General features: G+C 45.4%; 1 protein-coding gene across 5 annotated transcripts in view; it reads left to right on the plus strand.

Moving 5' to 3' along the window:
• The window catches only part of MPL (MPL proto-oncogene, thrombopoietin receptor), an 80237-nt gene extending 60250 nt beyond the window's left edge, over positions 1 to 19987 (plus strand). For all 5 annotated transcript variants that reach the window (XM_068242512.1, XM_068242513.1, XM_068242511.1 and 2 more), the window contains exon 9: positions 18376 to 19987. In XM_068242512.1, the coding sequence (XP_068098613.1) occupies positions 18376 to 18636 (261 nt within the window). In that variant the 3' untranslated portion in view covers positions 18637 to 19987. The remainder of the gene's footprint in view (positions 1 to 18375) is intronic.
• Positions 19988 to 25750: the final 5763 nt, after the last annotated feature.

Raw genomic sequence — 25750 nt, forward strand, 5'->3', positions numbered from 1 at the left:
TGATCCAATCTTTTTTTGTCCAATCTTACCACTTCTATGTAATATGAGGAACAGCCTAAATTACCGTATTTTTCGGACTATAAGACGCACTTTTTCTCCCCCAAATGTGGGGAGAAAAAGTCCCTGCGTCTTATAGTCTGAATGTGTCCCCTAACGATGCAGAACTGATCCATGTGGCTGTCAACCTTCCCCGTGTACTGGCCGCAGTGGGGCAGAGGAGCATTGATAAACGTGGTGGCTGCAGCAGCTGTCAATCATCCCCCTTGTACTGGCGGCGGTGGGCCAGAGGAGCGGCGATCCACGTGGTTCCAGCGGCTGCCAATCATCCCCCTTGTACTGGCGGCGGTGGGCCAGAGGAGCGGCGATCCACGTGGTTCCAGCGGCTGCCAATCATCCCCCTTGTACTGGCGGCGGTGGGGCAGAGGAACGGCGATCCACGTGGTGGCTGCAGCTGTCAATTATCCCCCTTGTACTGGCCGCGGCGGGGCAGAGGAGCGCCGATCCACGTGGCTGCAGAGGCTGTAATGAGTACTGATGCCTTTATATTTCCTTGTTTACCGGCGCCCCCTCATGACGTTTAACGCACATGGTCATGAGGGGGCGCCGGTAAACAAAGAAGTACAAGGGCATCAGTACGCGTTACAGCCTCTGCGGCCACATGGATCGCCGCTCCTCTGCCCCACCGCGACCAATACAAGGGGGATGATTGGCAGCCGCTGGAACCACGTGGATTGCCGCTCCTTTGTCCCACCGCGACCAATACAAGGGGGATTATTGGCAGCCGCTGGAACCACGTGGATCGCTGTTCCTCTGCCCCACCGTGACCAGTACAAGGGGGATGATTGACAGCTGCAGCCACCACGTTGATCGCTGTTCCTCTGCCCCACCGTGACCAGTACAAGGGGGATGATTGACAGCTGCAGCCACCACGTGGATCGCTGTTCCTCTGCCCCACCGTGACCAGTACAAGGGGGATGATTGACAGCTGCAGCCACCACGTGGATCGCTGTTCCTCTGCCCCACCGTGACCAGTACAAGGGGGATGATTGACAGCTGCAGCCACCACGTGGATCGCTGTTCCTCTGCCCCACCGTGACCAGTACAAGGGGGATGATTGACAGCTGCAGCCACCACGTGGATCGCTGCTCCTCTGCCCCACCGCCGCCAGTACAAGGGGGATGATTGGCAGCCACTGAAACCACATGGATCACCGCTCTTCTGCCCCACCACCTCCAATACAGGGGGATTAATGACGGGCACTGCTTGCATTGCCCCTCTTCAGCTCCAACCACCGCCAGTACGGGGAGATTGGAAGACAGCAGCCAGTAAGGAGAGATGCTTGGATCGGGCTGTTGGGAAAGGACAGAGTGTGTGGATGGACACCTGGATAGGTAAGATCATCCACTTTGCATTTGTAATGTTAAGTTAGTGTAGCTGGTAGGGGAGGCAGGGGTTAGTTTGATGTAGTGTAGTGTTACTGATAAGGCAGCAGAGGTGGTGACATGGTACTAGTGTCATGTAGTGTAGTGTAGTGCAAAGTTACTGGTAGGGCCGCAGGGGTGGGTTAGTGTAGTGTAGTAACTGGTGTGGTACATCAGGAATAAATGTAACCTAGTGTAGTGCAATGTTACTCCTGGGGCATCAGAGGTTAATGTAGGGTACTTAGTCTGGCTGGTGGGGGCAGGATGGGTTAGTGGAGCTGGGCACTGAAGCTTAGACAGGGACAGCTTTGGGGAAAAAGGTCTACAAGACACCCCTGCACTATAAATGCACCAGGTTTAGTATATATTTTTTCCCCCTGGTTTTTGTCATCTAAACCTGGGTGCGTCTTATAGTCCGGAGTGTCTTATAGTCCGAAAAATACGGTATGTATTCAATTTATTCACTCAGATTACCCTTCTACTGCACAGATTTGGTAAGATTGGACAAAAAAGATTGGATCATTAGTGGCCACCATAAGAGGGCAAATACCCTGCCAGCGAGATGTGCCATAAGTGACCACTTATCAGAGCTACTAATAGACTGTTATAATCTGGGGTCCGCTGGCCAATGGCAGAGCCAGATCATCCACAAGGCAAACCTAGGCAGCTGCCTAGGGCCTGTAGAGAGTCTAGGGCTGGTGGATGCTAGCACCACCAAATCTTACTACAAAAGCCAGGTGACCATCAGCGGTGGGCAAAAACTGCTATCTTGCCTAAGGCCCCATTTCATCTTGATCCTTTTCTGGCCAATGGAGGATGCGGAGTGTATCTGACTGACCAGGGCCGGATTTGTACTTTCTACCGCCCAAGGCCACTGTCACCAGCCACCCCCCTTCAGTATAGGTAGCGATATGACTCCTCCCCCCTTCCCTCCAGTATAGGTAGCCAGGTGTCCCCTCCACTCCCCTTCCCTCTAGTATAGGTAGTCTGATTTTCCAGCCCCCCCTTCCCCGCCAGTATAGGTAGCTAGATGACTCCCTTAATCCCTCCCCCCACCCTCACCTTTCAGTATAGGTAGCCAGCTCGCCTGCACACCACAGCAGCCATCAGCTCGTCTCCATTATAGAAGCTTCCTCTTTCTTTCCCTCTTCAATGCTGCCCAAGTCCATAGCTGCCAGCCACAGTGCAAACATGCACAGAGATTAAGGTGGCTGTTGCACAGGCGGCTAGCAGCAAAGTACTGCAATGAAGCGCTCGCCTGATCTCCCTGCATTGCAGCATTTGCAAGCTTACAAATGCTGCACCAGTTTAGCCTGCTGCTTTGGTGCCCTTGCTCCTGTGGTGCCCTAGGCCATGGCCTTGGCCTAAATCCGGCCCTGTGACTGACATGCTATGCATGACTACCAGGCACTGCGTTTCCTCTCTCATGGCCTGCATGATACCACACTGAATAATGGACAATTACTGGCCTCTGATGCACTCAGCATCACTGACCACAGACAAGCGTTCTGACCAGATGCTCTGGTTTTCCTGATTGTAATAATGGACAATTACTGGCCTCTGATGCACTCAGCATCACTGACCACAGACAAGCGTTCTGACCAGATGCTCTGGTTTTCCTGATTGTAAATGCATGACTACCAGGCACTGCGTTTCCTCTCTCATGGCCTGCATGATACCACACTGAATAATGGACAATTACTGGCCTCTGATGCACTCAGCATCACTGACCACAGACAAGCGTTCTGACCAGATGCTCTGGTTTTCCTGATTGTAAATTCCGTTCCTTCCAACTTTTTGAAAAAGGGTCATTTTTTGATACCAAGAAGAAAAAAGCAAATGAATGTTGGCCTCTAATTGCCACCAGTTGTGACTCCCAGCCCTGGCAGGAAAATAAAAAGGAAGAAAGCGCTTGCTCTGGCTTGAAAACCTGTAGTAAAGAAGAAAAAAATACAATTATTAGGCATCTTTCACACATGGCATTATTCGTGTGCAAATTGCGCTTTTGCGAATTTACATTTGTCGCATATCTAATGCAAGTCAGTGGCATCACATTGGACATGCGTTGTGTGAATTTTCGCATTCCAATTTTCTGCAGAAGGAACGGCCTACATGCTTGCTTCTTCTGCACAATGGACATGCGCATCGCATATAATTAAGAATGTGAAAATTTGAAAGTGATTTTTAGTTGATTATATATAATGTCATTTACATTAACTTCCTTGGTGTGCATGGGAACATCGGAATGCGAAAATTTGCATAAAAACACAGCTTAGGAGTCTTTTAGTTAATCAATTGGCCAAAAATGATACTGTATAAAGAGAGGTGGCCCTGTTATTCCCTTTATGTTGTCACCCTTCATAGGCTAAATGAGGCCTGCAGTGTCCGTCAAGGGAATTGCTGGCAGGAAGCCACTGGTGTGCACTAAAATGCCTCCCTTCAGGACCAGCCCAAGCATGATACAGCCCCTTGGGAACACATTTTAGATGGGCGGGTCCGCCGGTCATCTGAAAAGCTAGCACTGCGTGTGTGCTTGCTCCCTTTCTGTCTGCAGAAATCGATAGCATGGATTGATTTAATCTGGAAAACGTTTCAGATTATGATCGGACATCCATATTGTGGCGTCGTTCTCCAGCAGATTTAATCATAATGATCAAAACTGCAGGATAAAATTGATAAGTGTATGAGCACCTTATTCCCTGCAGATAACATAAACATCTTTGGCCAAAAGATTGTAAGCCTGCCCACCAACGCCAAGGTAGACTCCTCTCGGACAGGTCCTACACTACACTACGCTACCCTACTCTAATAGATGCTAGTCATCTTTTACCTTGGTTTTTTTTTTGTATTTTTGTATTTTTTTTCTCTTTAGTAACAAGTATTTGTATTTGCTATTCTGGGGCATGATTAGCTGTGCGCCTTTACTGTGTCTCTGTGATGTTCCATTTCTGAAATATTCCCTCTGAGAAGAGCAGATTACTAAAGAAAGGGACTTCACCGAGAGAAATGTAAGTAGCTAATTATGATTCATAGGAAAATAGCATGTTTACTTTGTTTGATGTCCCATTTCTCAGGCATTCCCACTTCCTCCTGCAGGCTAGCAGAAAATGGGAATATCTGCAGAATGAGACTTCACAGACACTAAACAAAGGTAACCATGCTTCAGAGGAGAACATACAAATACTATTATCTAACACTACATTTCCCAACCTGTATGCCCTACCCTATCACTACAGTTACTGTGAGTCTGTCTAACCCTACATCTCCTAACCTGTAGACCCTACCCTATCACTGCAGTCCCGGTGAGTCTGTCTAACCCTTTATCTCCTAACCTGTGTGCTCTGCCCTATCACTGCAGTTAGTCAGTGAGTGTGTGTCTGTGTGTGTCACTCTACTTCAGTCAGGGTATGTCATTCAGTCGGTGTCTGTATACCTGGCTGTGTGAAGGTGGACAATCATCATTAGACATTTGTAATAATTTAGACATTTGTTGTATGGAAAAGTTGATGAAAACAAAAATCTATTAAAAATTAGATCATTCTCAAATCATTTTTGATCAATATATCAATAAAACATTAGTTAAGATAGCCTTTTCTTTTATTGATTACCCAGGGGTGCAGGGGTCACCCGCCAGTTTGTGCAGGGTGGTACTCAGATAAAGGATCAATATTAGGGGGATATTGATTGTTTATCTGATCTCCAAAAATATCTAATAGTGTATGCCCAGCTTCATTGTGAACCCTGATTTGTCATTTGGTCAGTCTGTCAGTACAAACATAATACACATTATATAAAAACAAAAAAAAACAAAAGAATGTTCAGGGTCAGGGAGAGGGGAGGAATTATTTTTTTTTTGCATTTTTTTAACATTTTGTATTTTTTTTTTCTTTTGGGGGGGGGGGGGGGGGGGGAGCTACAGCAACATCAAAAAAGTAAAAATAAAGAAGAAAGTTATTGCCCTGATTGAGGGATAATACTCACCTAGCATGTTTATTAGATACTCACCTAGTTTTGTTTTTTTTAGATACTTACCCAGACTGTTTTATAGATACTCACCTAGTTTTTTTTTTTTTATATATATATACTTACCCAGACTGTTTTATAGATACTCACCTAGTTTTTTTTTTTAGATACTTACCCAGACTGTTTTATAGATACTCACCTAGTTTTTTTTTTTTTTTTAGATACTTACCCAGACTGTTTTATAGATACTCACCTAGTTTGTTTTTTTTTTGGATACTTACCCAGACTGTTTTATAGATACTCACCTAGTTTTTTTTTTTTTTGGATACTTACCCAGACTGTTTTATAGATACTCACCTAGTTTTTTTTTTTAGATACTTACCCAGACTGTTTTATAGATACTCACCTAGTTTTTTTTTATATATATATACTTACCCAGACTGTTTTATAGATACTCACCTAGCTTTGTTTTTTTTGGATACTTACCCAGACTATTGTATAGATACTCACCTAGCTTTGTTTTTTTTAGATACTTACCCAGACTATTGTATAGATACTCACCTAGCTTTGTTTTTTTTATATACTTACCCAGACTGTTTTATAGATACTCACCTAGTTTTTTTTTTTTTTTGGATACTTACCCAGACTGTTTTATAGATACTCACCTAGTTTTGTTTTTTTAGATACTTACCCAGACTGTTTTATAGATACTCACCTAGCTTTGTTTTTTTAGATACTTACCCAGACTGTTTTATAGATACTCACCTAGCTTTGCTTTTTTTTAGATACTTACCCAGACTGTTTTATAGATACTCACCTAGCTTTGTTTTTGTAGATACTTACCCAGAATGTTTTATAGATACTTACCTAGCTTTGCTTTTTTTTAGATACTTACCCAGACTGTTTTATAGATACTTACCTAGCTTTGCTTTTTTTTTTAGATACTTACCCAGACTCTTATAGATACTCACCTAGCTTTGTTTTTAGATACTAACCCAGCCTGTTTATTAGGCTGCTTGTGGAGGGGTGTTTAAGCTGAGCTGGATGTTTCAGCGTGGAGACAGAGGCGATTAGGATGTTGGAGTAGAGCGGATAGATGTTTGCAGCATGGAACAGAAGGTATGGCTTGGGTCGGGTGGACAATCCTTCTTACATGTAAATCATCACTAACCCAGGATGATGCCATTATGAGCTATTTTTATTCATTTATACATTTGATGGTATAGAAAAAAAAAATTGAACCCCCCCCCCCCCCAAAAAGAAAATCTATTAAAAATTAAGGCATTAGCAAATGAATTCCACCTGCTGGTTAATTATTAAGCAGCCAGTTCATTAATAAGTGGCTAGTGGCTTTCATTTGCTAGCATGGCATCTCATTCCTGAGTTAGTAAAGATTAACATGTTAGGAGAATAGTCAGCTACTACTTACGTGACCGGTGACTGTATCATTGCAGAGATGCTGGTGTTGCAGGTGATGGGAGGCAAGCAATGCAATGGAGAATCCACTCTAGCTTCAGGGCTTCCATTTAAAAGGTTTCACTGAAGGTTGTCCTGCTGGTTTGTAATCCTTGGGAAATTCAGTTATCTTCCTGTTGGTGAAGCACTGCAGCAGATGTGGTCTCATAAGTTGCTTGTTGTACACACACTCCGGGTTCCCGTCTGCTGCCAGCAGCTCGTAGGCGTTTGCAATGCAATGGACGGCGCAGTCTTTGTTGGTGCTTGATTGTTGGTCCACCGCCAGATACTCCATGTTTTTTGTAGGATCCTTCATGTAGTTTTTGTAGCTGTCTTTTATCTGCCTGATGGCCATACTTCCAAAAGCCATGGCCTTGTAGCTGTCTGCAACCACCACCTTTGTACCTTCACATGCGGTGACAAATCCATGCTGATGTTGGCAATCCACGTGGAACTGAACAGTGGGCACTGTTCTGGGTCTGACCGGAAAGCACACTGCTCTGATGCAAGGAAGACCAGTCGCATCCTGGAACTGTTGTCTCAAGAGTTTCACAGCTGCCTCTAACACTCTGCAGTGGAGCATCCCTGTGCCTTGGAGACCCATCTTGTCCTCCATGGTCAGCCGCAGGTCTGGCAGCCAGGGCTTTGGACCCCTCCGTCTTCTTTTCTTCGCCCTCTGCTTCCCTGTCGTGGCCTGGCTGCTGACAGCCGGCCCTCCTCTGCTCCTCTTCTTCCCCCTCCTCCTCGGTGATCCCTGCCCATGGCTTGGGCCTGGTCCAGTCATCATGATGTCCTATTCAGCCCTCTTGTCAGGTTTTTCTTCTTCCAAAAGCCTTTTTTTTCTTCTAAGATATAAATTCAGCTGGAGACTCGCAAACTGCTGCAGTTTCCAATGGCATTTAACTGACTAATGACTTCCAACTGCCATCTCCGGCAGTTGAGCTCATGCCATCTTCGGCAGTTGAGCTCATGCCAGTGGTCTCATGCAGGCATATTTTGAATCCTGCTCAGTTGGGAGCCATGAGGATGATCTCATGCAGGCATTTTTTTAAGCCTGGTCAGTTGGGAGATGGCTCCTCTGTATAAATACTACTAATTCCTTACGTTTTCTCTACTGTTTACAAGTTATGAACATTTTTATCCACTTTTGTTAATAACTATATTATAATTTTGGATATAATTGTAATTAATGTATATTAGAAAACATTAGCTGTCATCTTGATTTATGGCAGGTGCACACTTAGCAGAAATGCTAGCGTTGCAGAAAATGCTGTGTTTTTGCTCCTAATGGAAGTCTATGGGCAGCAGGAAAAAACGCATAAAAAAAACCGCATATGCATTTTCTAACAACGCAATTTTAAAAACGCATGTTTTGTTGCATGATATTAAAAAAACGCATCAAAAAGGCACATAATGAAAGTCAATGGAAATGCAATGGTATGCATTTTTCATGCGTTTTTATATGCGTTTTTTTTAATTGTTTTGTGATGTATTTCCGCTTTCTGTTGTCTTCCTAGTTATTTGCATAAATAGCAATTGGAAAAAGCATGAAAAACGCATATGCGTTTTTTATATGCGAAACGCAAACGCATTGAAACGCATGCAAAATGTTTGAAAAAACGCATCTGCGGTAAAAAAACACTATCTCAAACGCACCAAAAATGCAGTAAAAACTCAGCGAAAACGCACAGACCCCCCCCCCCCCCCCCGCACATGATATAAAACGTGACCTTTCACGTTTATGTTATGTGTGCATCCAGCCTATATCAGTTTTCAGTAGAGTAGCAATAGAGGATGCAGAGGTTGTGACCACACCGGGCCGCAGTATTAACTCTCTATTGGTCCTGTGCTGGTAATATTCACTTCTATAGATGCTTCAAATAGTAGTAATCATTAAAGGGAACCTAAACCGAGAAGGATATGGGTTTTTCCTTTTAAAAAATTACCAGCTGCCTGATTCTCCTGCTGATCCTGTGTCTCTAAGGGCTCGTTTCCACTATCGCGAATCTGCATGCGTCCAACGCATGCAGATCCGCACATGTAATACAAGTGGATGGGCCTGTTTCCACTGTAGCGTTGTTGAGGTGCGTTTTTTTCAGCGTGAAAAAAACGCACAAAAGAGCCAACGATTTCGCCTGCGTCGGGAATCCGTGCGAATCGCCGCTAATGTATTTAATAGTAAAAACGCATGCGTTTTTACCCGCGATTTCGCGTGCGATTTCGCACCTTTTTCAATTTTATTTAGCCCTGGCAGTGTCATGGTTAATTTCGCATGGCACCCTGCCATGCGAAATCGCATGCGAAATCGCGGGTAAAAACGCATGTGGAAACGCATCCGCATGCGTTTTTACAAGCGTCGGAATGTGGCCGAAATCGCGTCGCAACAGTGGGAACGAGCCCTAATACTTTCAGCCACAGCCCCTGAACAAGCATGCAGATCAGGTGCTCTGAGTCAGGCTGGATTAGCTGCATGCTTGTTTCAGGTCTGTGATTCAGCCACTACTGCAACTAAAAAGATCAGCAGGATGCCAGGCAACTGGTATTGTTTAACCATTTCAGCCCGCTGGTATTTTTCATCTTATGGACGAGAGGAATTTTCCCCTTTCAGCGCTCCTCCCTTTCATTCCCCAATAACTTTATCCCTACTTATTACAAATAAATGATCTATACCTTGTTTTTTTCCGCTACCAATTAGGCTTTCTTTGGGTGGTACATTATGTTTAAAATTATTTTATTCTAAATGCATTTTGATAGGAATAATACAAAAAAATGAAAAACAAAACAAAACATTATTTCTCAGTTTTCGGCCATTATAGTTTAAAAATAATACATGCTACCATAATTAAAATCCACACATTTTATTTGCCAATTTGTCCCGGTTATTGCAATGTTAAAATTATATCCCAGGTGTTATGTATGGTGACAATATTTTATTTAGAAATAAAGGTGCATTTTTTCAGTTTTACATCCATCACTAATTTTGTGCCCATTATTTAATAAGATGCCCTCTTTTTTTTCCTATAGTCTGGTGTATTTTACTATTTGGCCACAAGATGTCCCCGCTGAGCAAAATTCTATGTAGTGTACAATTCCGCTACATAGGATACAATGTATTGTTACATTGTAACAAGTGGAAGTGACGTAGGTTTCCATCGTTAGCCTCTGATCACAGCGGCGGCGGGGAGATTATGAATGGAAACATTGTTTCCATTCATAAATTTAACGATCGGGCGGCGGAAATGACGGTGGGAGATACTGCGGCGGCTCTATTTACAGAATAAACCCTTTTTTGAACAAAAACAATGTTTATTCTCGGCGGACATGCTCGGATTGGCACAGGGGACTTTTGTCCCCTGCAGCCAATCCCCCCTGCTAGCAGCAGCAGCGCGATCGCGGGCATCTGCCTGCAGGATCGCCTGCAGACCCCAAAACTGCAGGGACGTGACTAGTGCGTCCCTGCGGCTCTAGCACCCGCCACTGCGGGCGTGAAGCTCACGTCCGCGCGGCTGAAATGGTTAAAAGGAAACATCCATATCCCTGTCAGTTTTGGTTCCCATTAACAAACTGTTCCCCAGCCTCTTCTTGTACCTCTAACAGTGTGCTTGTCCTCGGCAGGTTTTGGTGTATCAATTTTTATGTATAAAATGCTTGGGTGGGCACAATGTAAAACTTGCACTAGGGCCCATTGCTACGTCACTGTCAGTTTTTGTTTTTTTTTGTAATAAGGGAGGTATAAACTCTTGTTACACTTAATGGTGGGCAGACAGTACGCCTATGCGTATTTACGCATCGTAATTCACAATTAAGCTTTGAAATCGTAATGTGAAATTTGCAGATTACGTGTAAAAATTTTTTACCTGTAAACATAATCTAACCGTAATTACACATGTAAGCGGAATTTACGTTAAATTTAGTTTGCGTAAATTCTCTAGAAGTAGGTGGTATTTACAAATCTCATGTAATTTTCGTTGCGTGACATGAACGTGAAAGTTTTTACGGATGCAAACCGATTTTTCACATTGAATATTTAAATAGTAGCCGCACATGCGCAGTATACTGGCTGATGGACACAACGTTTTTTCGCATACGAACGCATTTTTCCCATTGAATAGTAAACTAATAGCTGCGCATGCGCAGTACACTGGTGAATAGATGCGAATATTTTTATGCATTAAATGTGAAATCATGCGTTTTTGTATCGTTACAGGCATAATTACGATTCACAAATGTAGTATGCTGTACGCAATGTGTTTACAATTACGCAATGTATAATTGTGAAAAAATTACGAGAAGTTTTGCGTAATCATAATTTACCCATTACAAGCACCACTAGTTACACCTCATATATGCATCTTACTCAGTTACTACCTCAGGGACAATATACATTCACTGTCATTTTCCACCTTACAGCAGAACATATGAATTCCCCTAAACATTCATCTTATCCTCTCACTCCCCATTCTTATTAGAGCTTAGCTGCTTGAGGACCACAAGCTTACACCCCCTAGTGGCCGGGCCATATGAATTCCCCTAAACATTCATCTTATCCTCTCACTCCCCATTCTTGTTAGAGCTTAGCTGCTTGAGGACCGCAGGCTTACACCTCCCTAGTGACCGGGCCATATGAATTCCCCTAAACATTCATCTTATCCTCTCACTCCCCATTCTTATTAGAGCTTAGCTGCTTGAGGACCGCAGGCTTATACCCCCCTAGTGGCCGGGCCATATGAATTCCCCTAAACATTCATCTTATCCTCTCACTCCCCATTCTTGTTAGAGCTTAGCTGATTGAGGACCGCAGGCTTACACCCCCCTAGTGGCCGGGCCATATGAATTCCCCTAAACATTCATCTTATCCTCTCACTCCCCATTCTTGTTAGAGCTTAGCTGCTTGAGGACCGCAAGCTTACACCCCCCTAGTGGCCGGGCCATTTCTTACAATTCAGCACGTTGCAGCTTTATGGGCTTGTTCACACTAAGAGTGATTTCACTCTTTTGTTAGCACTGGCGATTTTAAAAATCGCCTTAAAAGCACTGGTGCAATGGTCGCTCATGTGAGTGTTCTCACATCGGCGATGAGCTTTCTATCCAATCGTAAACGCGGCTGCTGCACCATTTTCTGAGCGTTTGCGATACAATAGAAAGTAAAGGGAAATTGCAAAGCGCTAGAAAAAGTGCTTTGAATTGCGATTTCCCGAGCGCTTTCATCATGAAAGCGCTCGGGAAATCGCAATTCGGAAATGTATTTATTCATTTCCGGGTTAAAGAGTTCACTTTCTGAATGATGTGAAAAAAAATCATCACTGCACAAAAGAGCTTATAAAAGTGCTTTTCTAAGCGAAAATTGCTAAGAAGGCTCTTGTAAAAGCGCTTCAAAAATAGCCCTATAAATCTCTCAGCGCTTGCAATGTAAGGCCTTACAGTTCGCTGCCTGGCCACACAACTTAGCACACAATTTACTTATGCTCCTTTTCTTGCCACCAACAACGCTTTCTGTTGGTGGCATGATGGCATCTGATTGCTGCTGCGATTTGTAATTTGCAATTTGTATATATATATATATATATATATATATTTTTAATTAATATTAGTGTCCTTTTTTTTAAATAAAATGTTTTTTTTTTTTTGCCTCCCCCCAAAATCCAATCAGAGTTTGCCTCTCATAGGCATTTCATATGAGAGGGATCAGTTTCCCTGCCACTCAGTGACAGAGCTGTCCCCCGTACAGTGCTGCAGTAGATCACAGCACTGTACATGTAAATAAAGGTGTTTTTTTTGTCTAACTGCCTACCAGCCATGATCGCAAGCTGGCAGGCTGATCACGAAGCTCCACTCCGTGACTCGGCAGGGAAGCATCGTGCATGCTCGCGCATTCCCTTCTAATCTCCGCCCCCAAGAATCGATGCAAGGTCCTGGGGAAGCCACTCAGCAGCCGCCAATTGGCGTTAGGCAGTCACAGAGTGGTTAAAATTGGCATAAATTCCAATATTTAACAGGTAAAATTGCTGTCATGTGACCACTGGAGGCTTTTTGTGGCAGTTGCACACTACTAGCCAAGACCAGTTGCCAAGTCAGTCCAGGGCATTTATAGAGCCACACTATAAAAATCACACATTGAAAAAGTGGTCCCCACTCTAAAATGGGAGGTGTTAGGTTGTAAACATGCAAATAAATATACCAACCCAGCTACAGCCAACAGGATAGGCATGTGGCACTGGGTATATTGCCCAGTCGAAACAGGAAGAAAAGGACACAGGTGCCCTTATGGAAGAAAGGGTGCTGCATTAGCGCCTATGATAAACGCAGCGATTTGGGCTCAGGGCGGTAGCCCCTATCAGGTGCCAGCCGGTGCCGAAATATACCATTTTTGATGCAAATCGCAGCTTTTACTTTGTCACTAAGATGCTAGTTTTTGGCGCCAAGAGATTATCATTGAAAATGTTCCCATCCGCAGGTGCACAATAGAGTCACGGGTGCCGGGGGTTTGTTGGAATGCAAATTGCGGGTGCCCGCATAGTGGGTGCCAGTGATTCTATCGAGCACCTGCGGAAACTTTAAATGATTGCCACTCATCGGCCACCTCTCAGTGCCCAAAATTAGCATCTTAGCAGCAATAGTGGGTAAGGCAAAGTATAAGGGTAGGCACCACCGGGGATAGGCACCATGGGTGGATCTTAGAGTTAGGCACCACCAGTGGGAGTTCAGGGTACGGCACCACCAGGGAGGGGGGGGGGGGGGTGTTTAGGGTTAGGCATCACCAGGGGAGTTTTACAGTTAGGCACCAACAGGCAGGGCCGGTTTAAGCAACAATGGGGCCCCAGGGCAAAATAAACCTGGGGCACCCCCCAACATGTACCCCGGAACAAAAATCGGCATTAGGGGAACTTTTTTGCAGCTGGTATAGTCAGGGCGTGAAGTCCCAATTGGTCAGAGCTCCACATTCTGGCTATCCCAGCCTGCATGGGGGAAAAAAGTTTCAGGAGGGGGGACCCCACATAATTAAAAAAAAAAAAAAAAAAATTCCCACACTCAAAACATAAAAAAAAAAATTGGGAAAATAGGAAAAAATGCCAGGGATCTTCATACAGCCATATTGCGGCTTTATAGCGATCCCTGGCCAAAGCGCTGCGGCTGCGTATGGACCCCCTGGAAACCCCGTCAGGAAATTTATTGCGCTTTCGTTTGATGCATGTAAAATTACACTACCGTTTGCTACTAAAAGTGACATTTACCGCATTTAAAAAATATTTTTTTCCTCTTATTCCTAATGATCTCCTTAACATATCCTGCAAATTTAGGGTTTCTAGCATTTAAGGTGGATTTGCTATTAACCATTAAAGTCAGCAGGTTTTTAAATGTGTATTTTTTTTCCTTTGAAACTTTAAAATCGATTTTCTCAAAAACTATAAGGCCGATTTGAAAAATGTTTTTTCCTGTTGTAGCCACTGGGGGCCCCTACAAGCTCTGGGGCCCTGGGACAGCTGCCTCCTTTGCCTCTATGGTAGCGCCGGCCCTGCCAACAGGGGAGGCTTCTGTGTGAGAGTAGGGTTAGGTTAGCTATAGTAAAATATCAGTATTACTGATATTTTACTATGGAATCCAGCAGTAGAATATTGCTTATTTTAGCGATATTCTACTATCTGCAATACCGTGCGCCCTGTTTTCTAGACGCCTTTATTTCATGTATGCCTTCCCAGTGCCCACCAACTAGTGAGTTTAGACCAGAGGTCGGCAACCCATGGCTCCAGAGCCGCATGCGGCTCTTTTTCACCTTTGTCGCGGCTCCTAGTCTCCGGTAGTGTGTGTCAGTGGCTGCGGCGTGCATGTGACGTATGCTGCCGCTGGCCGCCAGCCTATCAGAGAGGCCGCCGGACCGGTGCAGTGCAGGGCTTCTGGCGGCCATTTTCCCATAGCCCTGCAGTGTAATGCAGGCAGGACGTGACATCGGGAAGGAAGAGGATCGTGGGAGTTGCGCGCCACAAGGAGGTCGGGACAGGAGGAGATCGTGACAGGAGGTCTTCTGACTAGGTGAGTAAATGGGTTTTTCTTTTCATATCTGCTGAAGGATTGTGCATATTGGGGTCAGATCTGCTGAAGGATTGTGCATATTGGGGTCAGATCTGCTGAAGGATTGTGCATATTGGGGTCAGATCTGCTGAAGGATTGTGCATATTGGGGTCAGATCTGCTGAAGGATTGTGCATATTGGGGTCATATCTGCTAACGATTTGTGCATATTGGGGTCATATCTGCTAACAATTTGTCCATTTTGGGGTCATATCTGCTAACGATTTGTGCATATTGGGGTCATATCTGCTAACAATTTGTGCATATTGGGGTCATATGTTAGATTTGTTTTATAATGGTTTTGCGGCTCCCAGTTTTTTTCTCTTTTTGGAAACGGGTCCAATTGGCTCTTTATGTCTTAAAGAGAACCCGAGGTGTGTTTAAAGAATGTTATCTGCATACAGAGGCTGGATCTGCCTATACAGCCCAGCCTCTGTTGCTATCCCAAACCCCACTAAGGTCCCCCTGCACTCTGCAATCCCTCATAAATCACAGTCGTGCTGTGGGCTGTGTTTACATCTGTAGTGTCAGTCTCAGATGCTCCCCCGCCTCCTGCATAGCTCCGGTCCCTGCCCCGTCCCTTCCCTCCAATCAACAGGGAGGGAAGGGATGCAGGCGGGGACTGGAGTTCTGCAGGAGGCGGGGAGAGCAGCAGACTGACACTATAGAGATAAACACAGCCAGCTCTGACAAGCTGTTTGTCAGCAGCGTGGCTGTGATTTATGAGGGATTGCAGAGTGCAGGGGGACCTTAGGGGGGTTTGGGATAGCAACAGAGGCTGGGCTGTATAGGCAGATCCAGCCTCTGTATGCAGATAATATTCTTCAAACCCACCTCGAGTTCTCTTTAAAGGTTGTAGACCCCTGGTTTAGACAATAATCAACCTATAGACACATATCATGCAATGCACTTAAAAAACCTAATTTCTTATGACAACCTAACATTTTCTAAACATGCCATTTTAAGATTCTGGTGGTTCCCCTTTCTTTAACCTGTTCGCTGCTTTAGTGTGCTGCTAATACACCATTTATAGAGTTAACTATCAACTTATCTATATAAAGCTGAATAACATTAACCTGTTGCCGACCGTGTCACGCCGATGGGCGTGGCCGCGGCGGCAGCCCCAGGACCTCCTAACGCCTCCTAACCCCGATTGGCATAAAGTCCTGGGGCTTACATTTGCAGGAGATCGCGCGCACGCTGCGCGCGCATCTCCTTCTTGGGGGGCGGAGCTCCGCCCTGCCTTCAGTCTCCGAGCAGCTAATGCTGCTCGGGAGAATGTTAGACGGCGATCACGCCGTCTATTTATATGGTGCAGCGCTGCGATCAGCAGCAGCGCTGCACTGGGGACAGCCGTGTGACACGGCTGTCCCCCTGGGGGACAAGAGAGCGATCGGCTCTCATAGGGTGAAGCCTATGAGAGCTGATCGCCGTGATTGGCTGGCTGGGGGTAGGGAGGGAGGGAGGGAAGGAAGGATTTTAAAGAAACCGGTCTTTTTTTTTTTAAACACAAACAAAATTATTTATTTAAAAAAAATAAACATTGGGGAGCGATCAGACCCCACCAACAGAGAGCTCTGTTGGTGGGGAGAAAAGGGGGGAGGGGGAATCACTTGTGTGCTATGGTGTGCGGCCCTGCAGCCTGGCCTTAAAGCTGCAGTGGCCTTTTTTACTAAAAATGGTCTGGTCACTAGGGGGGTTTAGCCCTGCAGTCCTCAAGAGGTTAAAGGATACCAGAGCTGAAATTAAAGTCTGTTCTTTCAGGTACCTGAGGCATCTTCCAGCCACCATAGGTTTGTATGTCCCTCATTGTCCTCACGTCCTTCCTCCTCGCTCAGCCGTTCGGCCTGCTACACATAGCCGGCCTTTGATATGACTCAGGAGAGAAGTAGAATTGCATATAGGTGTGTGTGTGTGTGTGTGTGTGTGTGTGTGTGTGTGTGTGTGTGTGTGTGTGTGTATGCGTAAGTGTGTGGGCACGCATGAAGCAGATGAAGGAGGGGGCACATAAATCAGATTTCGCTCAGGGCGCTGTGAAACCAAAGGCCGGCCCTGTTTGCAAGTAACACAGTGCGACAGCTGTTGCACTGTGTTACTTGCAAATACATTTTGGCCAATTGACCTGAAATCCAGGTAGAGAACCAGTGTTTTCTATTGTTGTTCATACTCTATTGGTTCACAACAAAACCAAACGTCATGTTCAAACTTCAGTATTCATCATAATTGTAGGGACATAGCTGAGAAGGATAACATATAACAAATTTGGCGAGCTCCCAGCAATGTGTGTCTGCTTCCCAGTCCCTCACATGGTGTGTTGCAGCATTTCAGTGGCTCTCATATCATGTCCCAGCTTTCCAGTAACCATATTGTGTTTTTGATTTCCAGTAACACCCCCCCCCCCCCAGTGTGATACAGATTCTCATGGATATCATAGCATGCTCTACTTTTGCAGTTCTTGTCATGATTTGTCTCAGATTCCTAGTGCCCTGAGTAGTGGTTCCCAGCATTCTAGTGATCATCATAGCATGTCTCAGTGTCCTAGTATCCCCAGTAATGGGTCACAGTTTCTAGTGACCCTCATAGTAATTCTCCACTTCCCAGTACCCCCAGTAGTAGGTCTTAGCTTTCCAGTGACCCTCATAAGGATGTATTCAGTAAATAATGGTAAAACTGCCCACACAACAATTTTACTTGTGCATCAGACGTCATTCTAATGCATGTTACCTAACGCTACCTATCATAAGTAATGGTAAATTACTGTGTGCTCTCTGTGCAGAGAAAACTTTTCCAACGTTAAGTGAGTACACCTCATAGTGTGGTCCTGCTTATCAATATCCCCAGTCGTGGGTCCCAGCTTTCCAGTGAGCCTCATAGTCTGTCTCAGCTTCCTAGTACCCCCAGAAGTAGGACCCAGCTTTCCAGTCATTGTTACAGTGGGATCCTGCTTACCAAAGTCCCTTGAAGTAAGTCTCAACTCTACAATGATTTTCCCTACTTTAAAGTGCCCCCCCCCCCCCCCCACCCCATAGTGTTTCCCAGTGTTCAACTTAATGCCCCTTAGAGTTTTCCTAGTTCCCGACATGCCTAAAGTATGTTAAGGCTTTGACAAAGACATCCATTGCCTATTGAGAAATTCAAAACTTTCTGGTAGCACAAAGCAAAAAGAAAAAGAGAACCTCTTGTGTTAGGATGTTATAAACTGGAAAACTACAATTACCATCATGTCCTTGTAAAAGCGAATATGAACTTCAAGCATGCCATGTTTTTATCCCCAGCAGGGCATGCTGGTACTTGTGGCTTTCCAGGGTGCCTGCTCAAGTAAAATGGCAGCAGAAATATACTTGGCTACTGTGAGCAATACATCCAGTTTCCATCCTTCCAATTTATGTAGTTTATGCCCTGTAGAGTAATACAATTTCTTGCTAAAACTGCACTGAATGATAGTTGGTTTCTGGTTTTCTGACACCCAGCCTGGCTCAACGCTGTATGAGAAGAACTCGGAGGATGTCCCTCAACCCTCTTGTCTGGAAATTCTGTCTGAAGTGACCCTTTCTAATGAAGGACAGGTATCTACTCAAGATTATGTCCAGCTTTCTCCTTCAACCTACCAGAATGAGGACTACTGGCCAAAGCTGGAGCTCTTAGAACTCCATTTAGATCTGGACCTCAAAAAACAGCCTTCAAGTGGTGTTGTCAATCAAACCTATTTGCCCACCAGCTGGAGCTTCTAGTGCACCTGCACTTACATACATACAGTAGAAGAGGAACAGGGAGGTATGCCTGTGGACAATGACTTAATGGGATGACCTGTATAATTCTGGTGTGAAAAAGTAGAAGATGTAGAGCTTATGAACTTATAAATGCAAGACCTTCAGGCCTCAGTCTTATACAGTTTCATACAAGATTCAGGGACGATGCACACATAGATAAAAACAACAATAATTTGTAATGAGTTATTTAAGTAGCTATAATCAGAGGCCAGTTAACATACTGTAAACCCATTCCTTACCTTGCTTCTGTTGAGTTCAGTTATAAATCTTTAGAAATAAAAGTTGACGAAACTGCACTGTCATAGCAGCAGGGCGAATGGCAAGGATTCATATTGCCTCCAGAATCTGCATCCAATGTCTTGAGCTTGGTTCACACATAAAAAGTCCTGTCCTGGCCTGTCAGTTTTTGACAGTTGGCATACGTTTTGTATGTGTTTCCATGCCTGTGTTCACACATAAATCTGTACATTCCTGTACTGGTCCTGTTCTGTGAGTTTTGTATTTGTTTCTAAGGCTGTGTTCACACATAAAATGTGTACATTTCTGGTCTAGTCAGGTAAAACTGATAGAAAAGTAATGCAAAACTTATGCGAGACTGACAGGACAGAACAGTACTGGACCTGGTAAGGTTGGCATCGGCAAAGGAGGGGATTCGGGTACACCAGAGCTGCGGCAAGGAGCAGATAGGCTGCCAGGTGCTGAAGGAAACCCTAGGTAAGTAGATCTCATTTTTTTAATGCTCAGACATGTCCTGTAAAAGATACCTTAGAATCGGCACAGGTGTAGTATGTCTGGACATACTGCGCCTGCGTCAACCAGGACTTTGGAATGTGCAGCATTACAGCTGCACGGAGGCAGACTCCAAGCCATGGGAGGTAGGACTAAGGTATCCTTTAATGAGTACGTGTCTCCTATTTGACCTGTGGACAGGACCAGGAGCTCTGATCTTTGAGAGGTCACACACACCAGCAGTTGAACTTAATTAACCAAGCAAGAGCTGACAATCTCCTTTATAAGGACCTGCTCTTTCCTAGTGACATTGGGAGAATATTCAGTGGTTAGACCCTATGTTGCTGAGCTCTGGTCCTCACCCTATATCTATTCTCTGGTCTTGTGTCTGCCCTGCTGTCTCGATTGCCTAGTTTGGCTTGACACGTGCTGTATTTTGATTTTCTTATGTGTCTCTGTATATTTGTGGTTACATAATTTGTTTTGTAGCTGATTAGGGTATGGTGTTCCTGGATTATGAATTACTGTGGTGTTTGTTGGTTATTGTTGGTCCACTTTTGTTGCTGTGATTTCACTTGTATTTATGCACACATTTTTATAATAAACATTATTTTTACTGTATTCTGGTGTATGGTCTTCTGCATTTCGGGCAAAGAGTGGTCATCTCCTTGTTGCCCATGTAACACCCGCTGACTGATGTTAGTTTGAAAGGCTTCGGGCTATTAAGTGGCCATGGAGTGAGGTGACGGGAATAACAATAAGCAACTTCTGCTGTCATCCAGACACAGGACAATGAGCCATATTGATTTCTTTTTTCAGCATCTTCCACAGTTTGAACTTGATGGATGGATGCAGTGGTGTAATTATGGGGAAGCAGCCCATGTGGACATGGGCTTCTTCCTTCCTCCTCCACCAAGGCCCCCTCTTGTGCTCCCCTTGCTGTTTCTGCCAAATCTACCCTTTAACACACCCCCAGATCAGCGTGGCGGCAGTGATGGGGCTACCTTTTCAACCATCTCTGGCATGCCTCTTGTACCTACTAGGTGACTTCTGGCCTCTGCCACCCTCTTGGTCTTACGCATGTCAGTTGAAGTCACATGATATGCAGAGAAATTAAGACCAAGAGGAAGGCAGAGGCCATAGGATACCCGGATGCTTCAGCTTGAGGATGGGTAATGGGAACGCATAAGAGACCCGACGCACCTGGCTGGACCTCTTCTTTTTTACAACCAAACTAACTATATGACAGTTGAGCAAAGGACTGATGAGTGAACGACAAAAACAAAAAGGGACCAAAACAAAAGCTTGGCAAAAAAGTATAGAATTGTGTTCACATGGGGAGGAGTCAAAAGAGGTGTGCTCACAAAATCACTCTGGTTTAAACGTCCTGGGAAATCAGGTTGCACCCAATAAAAAAAAAACATAAAAACAAAGGTGGAATCCAGTCCAGCACTACCCTAAACACTGGTAAATATGTAACGGACTATCTGTAGAGGTGTGCAATAATCCTCATTATAGACAAGTTATTAGAAAATATCAGTATGTAAGGAGGGTGAGCAAACGACTTATCTCCAGTGAAAGAATATGTACAAAATAATGAGTAGACTTTTATTATGGCACTAACAACGCTTTTCATTGATTTATCATTTCATCAGTTGTTGCACCAGTTTCAAGCCACAAAATGCATTGTTTGTGCTGTAATAAAAGTCTACAGACATTTTAAAACTCATCCAAGGCTTCTCTAGTTTTATACCATCCGAACAAGGCTAGGCAAAATGGGTAGGATGGAGGCACCCAATGTGTGTTCTATTTTAGTGATTTAAAATATAAAGAAAAAGAAAGGTGTTGCTTACCTGTCCAGAAGATATAGACACCAGTTCAACTGGAAAAATGTTTATACAAAAAGCAATCTGACAACATGTTTTATGGGTCATTGCTATCAGAAGCGCCTACACTCTATCCCTTGTGCTATCAAGGCATTTTCTATAAATCTGAAGAAGCGGGCCCTGACTCATGAAGCCCATTGTCCGATTGCTTTTTGAATAAACATTTTTCCAGATGAATTGGTGTCTATACAGGGGCGTAACTAGCCCCCACCGGGCCCCCCTTCAGAATTTTATTGCGGCCCCCCCCCTCCCTGGGGCCCACTCGGGCCGTTTTTTTTAGGGGCTGGAGGGGTGGCAGCATGAGGGGAAAGCCTTGGCCACAGTCGGCGGGGAGAAGGGAAGTCTCTCCCTCACCTCGGGGCTCTCCCCTCTGCGCTCCCCTCCAGCTAGTTACAGTTTGGGCAGCGATGGTAAGATACATACCTTCTTCCTTGCGTTCCACCGCATACTCCTCACTCTAGCGGCTGACGTCACTTCCGGAAGTGACGTCAGCCGCTAGAGCGAGGAGTATGCATGTGTCTATATCTTCTGGAGAGGTCAACGATTACCTTTTTTTTTTTTAAAACACTAAAATAGAACACACGTTTGACGCCTCCATCCTTTCCATTACCAGACCTCCTTTGGAGGTAATAGCTGTGCAGTTTTTCTGGACAGTCTATCGTACTACAGGAGAGCGACCATCCAGTATTCAGCAGGACCTGGAGTACTGAGCAGGGATGGTTAACCTTCCTGGTGGTAACCCTGCTGGACGCAGCTAGCACTTTGCTAGCTGCGCCAGCACACCGATCGCCGCCACCCCCGCGCCCGATCGCCGCTATCCGGCGTGGCGCGCGCCCCCCCCAGACCCTGTGCGCTGCCTGGCCAATCAGTGCCAGGCAGCACCGAGGGGTGGATCGGGACTCCCAATGACGTCACGACGTCGGTGACATCATCCCGCCCCATCGCCATGGCGACAGGGGAAGCCCTCCAGGAAATCCCGTTCTTTGAACGGGATTTCCTGATCGCCTATCGCCGGAGGCGATCGAAGCGGGCGGGGGGATGCCGCTGAGCAGCGGCTATCATGTAGCGAGCCCTGGGCTCGCTACATGATATAAGAATAAAAAAAACTGCTGCGCTGCCTCCTGGCGGAATTTTTCATACCGCCAGGAGGGTTAATTAACCACAGGCCTGTACAGTGGTTGCAGGAACTGCAACCCACCTTTGTGAGTATATATCTATATACTTTTATCCTCCTAATACCTGACGATACTGCACCATTGCACTCCCTACTTCTCGCCTAGATATTCTTGGTTCCCTACAAGAACCACAGAAGAAAACCCCCGTATGGCTGGAGGGAAGAGGCGAAACAGGTCAGTTGGCTTACTGCTCCATCCAACTCAATTCTTAGATGGTCACTGGAAGAAGCTTTTTATTATAGTTGTCATAGCAGACGTTGTGGGGCACCTTCCTAATGTTAAAGGGAAATTCTGTTTTTGTTGAGAAAACTTCAATGTTTTTATTTTAGCTTTATTTATTTCAAGGATTAATGTCAAGTGGTTTTCAGCTTGAATAGTTTGTCTTTATATGAATATAAAACATGCCACAAAGCTCCTACAGGAAACTGCCAGATGGGAGTGCCAGAGTTTGCTTTGGCCATCTATGTATTTTTTTTTTTTTTTAATCAAATGCTGAAATTCCCTTTAAAGAGACACTGAAGCGAAAAAAAAATGATGATATTATGATTTGTATGTGTAGTACAGCTAAGAAATAAAACATTAAGATCAGATACATCAGTCTAATTGTTTCCAGTACAGGAAGAGTTGAGAAACTCCAGTTGTTATCTCTATGCAAACAAGCCATTAAGCTCTCCGACTAAGTTAGTCGTGGAGAGGGCTGTTATCTGACTTTTATTATCTCAACTGTAAGTAAACTGTTTACTTTTTCTCTGCTAGAGGAGAGGTCATTACTTCACAGACTGCTCTGAAAGAATCATTTTGAATGCTGAGTGTTGTGTAATCTGCACATATTATAGAATAATGCAATGTTAGAAAAAACACTATATACCTGAAAATAAAAGTATGAGAATATTTTCTTTGCTGCTAATCTTCTAGTAATTATTCATAGTACACAACCAATTCATTATATCATATATTTTTTTTCGCTTCAGTGTCTCTTTAACAACAAATGTGGACACATGGGGCTTGATTCACTAACCTGCACTAAGTGATAGCGCTGGAGAGAACAGCCGCTTAGTGCCCCATAAGTAGCTAATAGTCCCGCAAAACTACATTGTGCACAAGACCACCCACATCGTGCGCAGCACAGCTGCACAGCAATAGTGCGCGGTGCGACGTTATCGTCGCACCTGCTGCCCTGTAAACGTCACACCCGGTGCAACAAAAACGGCGCATTGGGTGCCTTCCGAAGCCGTTTCGGGAGCACCCGATGCGCTGTTTTCGTCGCACTGGCAGCGGGTGCGACAATAACGTCGCACCGCGCACTATTGCTGTGCAGCCGCACTGTGCACGATGTTGGTGATCCTGCGGGCGCAAACCACCTAACGCTGTAGTTTGTGCCCAAAAACTATTAACCTCCCTGCCGTTATAAAAAAATGCTGCGCACGGCAGGGAGGGTGTTTTTTCGCATTATTTTTTTTTTTTGTAGCATGTAGCTAGCCTAGCGCTAGCTACATGCTTCCCCCCTCCCTGCGGCGTCCCCCCGAATGCGCCGATCGCCGCCGGCGCATATACCCATCCGGAAATCCCGTTCTGAACGGGATTTCCAGGAGGGCTTCCCCCGTCGCCATGGCGATGGGCGCGATGACGTCACCGACGTCATCGACGTCGTGACGTCAGAGGGAGTCCCGAACCACCCCTCGGCGCTGCCTGCCACTGATTGGCCAGGCAGCGCACGGGTCTCGGGGGGGGGGGGGGGCACCCTCTGTCGCGGCGGGTTGCGGCGAATCGGCGGGGAGCAGCGGCGATCGTAAGTTACACGCAGCTAGCAAAGTGCTAGCTGCGTGTAACAAAAAAAAAATTATGCAAATCGGCCCAGCAGGGCCTGAGGAATCCTCCGCGGCAGGTTACCCCGAGCTGAGCTCGGGATAACCGGCAGGGAGGTTAAGGCCTCCTAACTGGCTTAGCGCCGGTTAGTGAATCGAGGCCATGGGAGCTTTTTTTAAAAATTTTTTTTAAAGAATCTGTAACAAAAAAAAAAAGAGCCCCTGGGGGTACTTGCCTCAGGAGGTGCAAGCCTCTGGATCCTAAAGAGGCTTCCCCCTTCCTCCTCAGTAGAGGGGATTCAGCGCTGGGACCTCCCGAGGATCTCCATGTCGGCGTGCGCACATGCACAGCAGCGGCTTTCTGCTGGGGCTCTGATGAAAATAACCAAGCCTGATCGGGACTACTCTACTACTGCAGGCGCGAGCCGTATGCTCCTGCACCGTAGAGCGGACCCCATCATGCTCGGCTATTTCCGCCGGAGCCTGAGCAGAGAGATGCTACTGCGCATGTGTACAGCTGCAATTCTAAATATTATTGCCGCTCTGTGTTTCTGGGGGAGCCAGCGCTGGATCCAGAAGGCAGAGCAGGACGGGGGAAGCCTCTTTAGGATCCAGAGCCTTCCCCCTCCCGAGGTAAGTACCCCCAAGGGAAAACTGCTTTCTGTGGCAGAAATATTTCATTATCGAATACTGTTTTTTTTGAGACTCCGAAATTTTAAGCAAATCAGAAGACTCAAAAGCACCGGACCAATCAGAGAATGCAGAATTTTACAACGGAAATCAAATTACCGTTGGAAATTTTAGGCCAATCAGAAGACTCACAAGTATTAGGCCAATCAGGGAATGCAGAAGTTTACCATGGTTGTCGATTTCACAAAACATATTTTATTTATTTTATAATGAACTAACTTTATTGACAATTAAAAAAAAATAGCATTCTACGGAAATTGTAAATACACTTATTGGACAGAATCAGAAATCTGCAACACCATCCTAATCATAAGCAATGGAAACAGACATCCAAAATGTGTTAGAATACCTAACATAACTAGGAGGATACTTTAATATCCAATAGCCGTCAGTCAGTAAGGAGGAGTGGCATCAGCCGTAGGAACAGTTAACCCATCCCCCACATCACTGCAGATGACTGAGGACGGGTGGGGGGGGGGGGGGGGGGGGGGGATGGAGAGAAGTAAGATTGAAAGTCTTCTTTAAAGGATACATCCAGGCTAAATAAAAAAATCTAAATCCACTTACCTGGGGCCCCTGGCAGCCGTCCTGTGCCCTCGCTGCACAGCCCCTGGCAGCCGTCTGTACTGCGCCTGTGCAGTACAGACCTGATGACATTGGCCAGACCATGTGACCCGCGCAGTGCAGCGATCAAGAAGGCGACCCGGAAGCCGACCTGGTGAGGTCGGCTTCTGCAGCGAAGGACACCGGGAGCCACCAGAACTGCGGCGAGGGCACAGGACAGCTGCCA

This window comes from Hyperolius riggenbachi, chromosome 6 (genome assembly GCF_040937935.1).
Source record: "Hyperolius riggenbachi isolate aHypRig1 chromosome 6, aHypRig1.pri, whole genome shotgun sequence".
Lineage (NCBI taxonomy): Eukaryota > Metazoa > Chordata > Amphibia > Anura > Hyperoliidae > Hyperolius > Hyperolius riggenbachi.